Consider the following 2,675-nt stretch of genomic DNA (forward strand, 5'->3'; position numbering starts at 1 on the left):
TGCAATATAATAAAAAAAATGAAAAAAAAAAAAAAAAGGCGGCAGCAATTAGAACAAACCTAATTTAAAGGAACGCTTCACAAAAGAAGAGTCACCTGGAAAACCTTTTCTGGTTCCTCCAGAGGCAGAACCCCCCCCCCCCCGGCCGTGATGTCAACATGATAGCCTAGCCTAGCTTAGCCCAGCATGCTGCTAAATAAACTTCCGACTCTGGTGGATATCAGCTTTTAACAACGTGTTTAACAATGTTGATTTAACAATCAACATTTGGATTCATCCGATTCGAACTGGCTTTGAAATGACCAAAGAAAGAACAGCTGCCATTACCGACTCCGGCGACTTGCTGCGTTTGGAGTTTACGTTCCGCTTCCGCCACAACATCCACGCCGCGTGGTGTAAAGCGCACGCTGATTGGGTCCCAGACGTTGTATGGCGCTTGCTGATAGGCAGAGAAGCGTGTTGAACCAATTCTAGCCAATAGGTGCGGAGAACGCGGCCCTTGTCCCGCCTATGTTGTGATGGTGTTTTGGCAACAGGTGATATTTCTGCTATTTCCACACACACACGCACACACACACACGCACGCACGCACGCACACACACACACAGACACACACACACTTTAAACGCGTTCTTAGAAACAAAAACAAACACTTTTAAATGATAACCTTTATTGATAGAAAATACTGACTTCAAAGACATACATCAGTTGCCATCAGTAGTGGCCTCTTTGTTATTGATTAATAATATTAATTGTGAATAATTATAAAACATTTATAGTCGGAGTACATAGTGCTGTCCATCGAGACTGAGCCTATTTAAACTATGATTTACTGAAGATTACTATTCGGTTCCCATGCTTCCTGGCTTCAATTTGGTTATAACACCTGACCAATGTTGTTTATTGATCTTGGAATTATTTGTATGATGGAAATGAAGAGGAGACTGAAATTGCACCTGCCAAACGGGTGCTGTTACGTTAACAATACTGTACAGAGAAACAAATACTATGTTGAGATGAATCATTTAATGGGTAAATGTGGTATTGTGCATGCACCTTTTAATATCAGCTATAGTTATTAAATCTGCCACTGAATGCCCTAAGGCACGAGGAAATCCAGCAAGACCGGGGACTGTGGCTTTGATTCCCACAGTGGCTGCAGCCTCGGCGTGACGTCAAGATCCTGCCCTCCCCGCCGGCTCGGACGCCTGGTGTTCCACCGTCTTCCATCAGCAGCAGTTTCTCTTTGTGTCTTTGGGCGCTGCCTCCTCCAAGTTGACTCGATCTGATCCTGGTGAGAGAGACAACCGTTGCGTCGACGTTTCAACAGAAATAGATGGAAAACTGCAGGGTCTTCCAGGGAGGGACTTTGCGGAACAGCACAGTGCATACAGACATATTAATAGTTGATGATACGGTCCACAAACAATTCATTATTACATGTATTCTGGTATGCTCTAGTTATACTATGTACTTTTGTTTTTATTTTGTTTTCCTATTTTGTATATTAGTTGTATGTTAAATCTTTCACTACTTGTATTTTATATTCTATATTCATGTTTCTACACCCTGTACTGTACATACGTACCACTTGCACTGCAACATTAATGTTATTATTATTATTATTATTATTATTATCTTATTATTTCATTTTTTAAATCTTAACTGACTCCAGACCTCCCATTTCATATCAATCTCTGCCATGATTTTTTTATGAGTTTAAATAAAAAAAACATGTCCTTTACTGATATTGTTTCCTTGCCCGATGCTTGTTGTGGTCACTGGTCTCTCCATGTCCTTCAGTACGGAGTCCTCGAATGCCAAGGCCGCCACCCGGAAGAAGAACTCCTGCACGTTCTCCCCTAAAAACGAGGCAAAGTGATCCGCTTCTTAATTGGCTGTTTACAGCACTGACCAGCCATAGTTGAGTCATTTGATCAAGTTCAGTTCATTTACACAGCTCTTATTCATGGTACAGTGTCAAAGAGCTTCACAAGCTCCACATGGTCATTGTGATACCTGATTTGGCTGACACAGCCCAAAACTCTCCTCCCATCTCCGTGGCCATCTTAGTGGCATCTTTCTCCGTCCTCTGCCGTTCATTTGAGGGCTTAAAGAGAAGACGGTGCAGGAATAAGCATTGTTCATGTAGTTTGTTAAACCATCAAAACGTTGTTAAAGCTAATAAAACGGTACATGTGGATATATTTTGCACTCACGAGCAGGTCACTCTTCGTACCGACCAGGAATACAAGGCAGGATTTGGGCTGGTTTTCTCTCATGGCCTCCTCCAACCACTGTCTGTAGGAGAAATGAAATAATAAATGAAATCTTCTACTTTGGGCTGCTCCCGTTAGGGGTTGCCACAGCGGATCATCTGCCTCCAATAAATTCTGTTCTGCGCATCTTCCTCCCTGACACCAACTGCCTGCATGTCCTCCCTCACCACATCCATAAAGCTTCTCTTTGGCTTCCTCTTTTCCTCTTGCCTGGCAGCTCCATCCTCAGCCTCCTTCTCCCAACGTAACTCTCATCTCTCCTACACACCTGTCCAAACCATCTCAATCTGGCCTCTCACTTTTCCACCAAACTGTCCAAACTGAGCTGTCCCTCTAATGTACTCATTCTTAATCCTGTCCATCCTTGTCACTCCCAATGAAAATCTCAACATCCTC

At 43.0% G+C, this 2,675-nt stretch overlaps 1 protein-coding gene across 1 annotated transcript in view; it reads right to left on the minus strand.

Annotated features, from left to right (window-relative positions):
* Positions 1-730: 730 nt before the first annotated feature.
* Positions 731-2,675, minus strand: part of rab36 (RAB36, member RAS oncogene family) — a 5,541-nt gene continuing 3,596 nt past the window's right edge. Inside the window, exons 8-11 of the mRNA XM_080011064.1 lie at positions 2,220-2,301; positions 2,020-2,110; positions 1,746-1,862; positions 731-1,291 (exon numbers count right to left, since the gene is read on the minus strand). Coding sequence (XP_079867190.1) covers positions 1,230-1,291; positions 1,746-1,862; positions 2,020-2,110; positions 2,220-2,301 — 352 coding nt within the window. The 3' untranslated portion in view covers positions 731-1,229. The remainder of the gene's footprint in view (positions 1,292-1,745; positions 1,863-2,019; positions 2,111-2,219; positions 2,302-2,675) is intronic.

Source organism: Zeus faber, assembly GCF_960531495.2.
Source record: "Zeus faber genome assembly, chromosome: 12".
In the NCBI taxonomy this organism is placed as follows: Eukaryota; Metazoa; Chordata; class Actinopteri; order Zeiformes; family Zeidae; genus Zeus; species Zeus faber.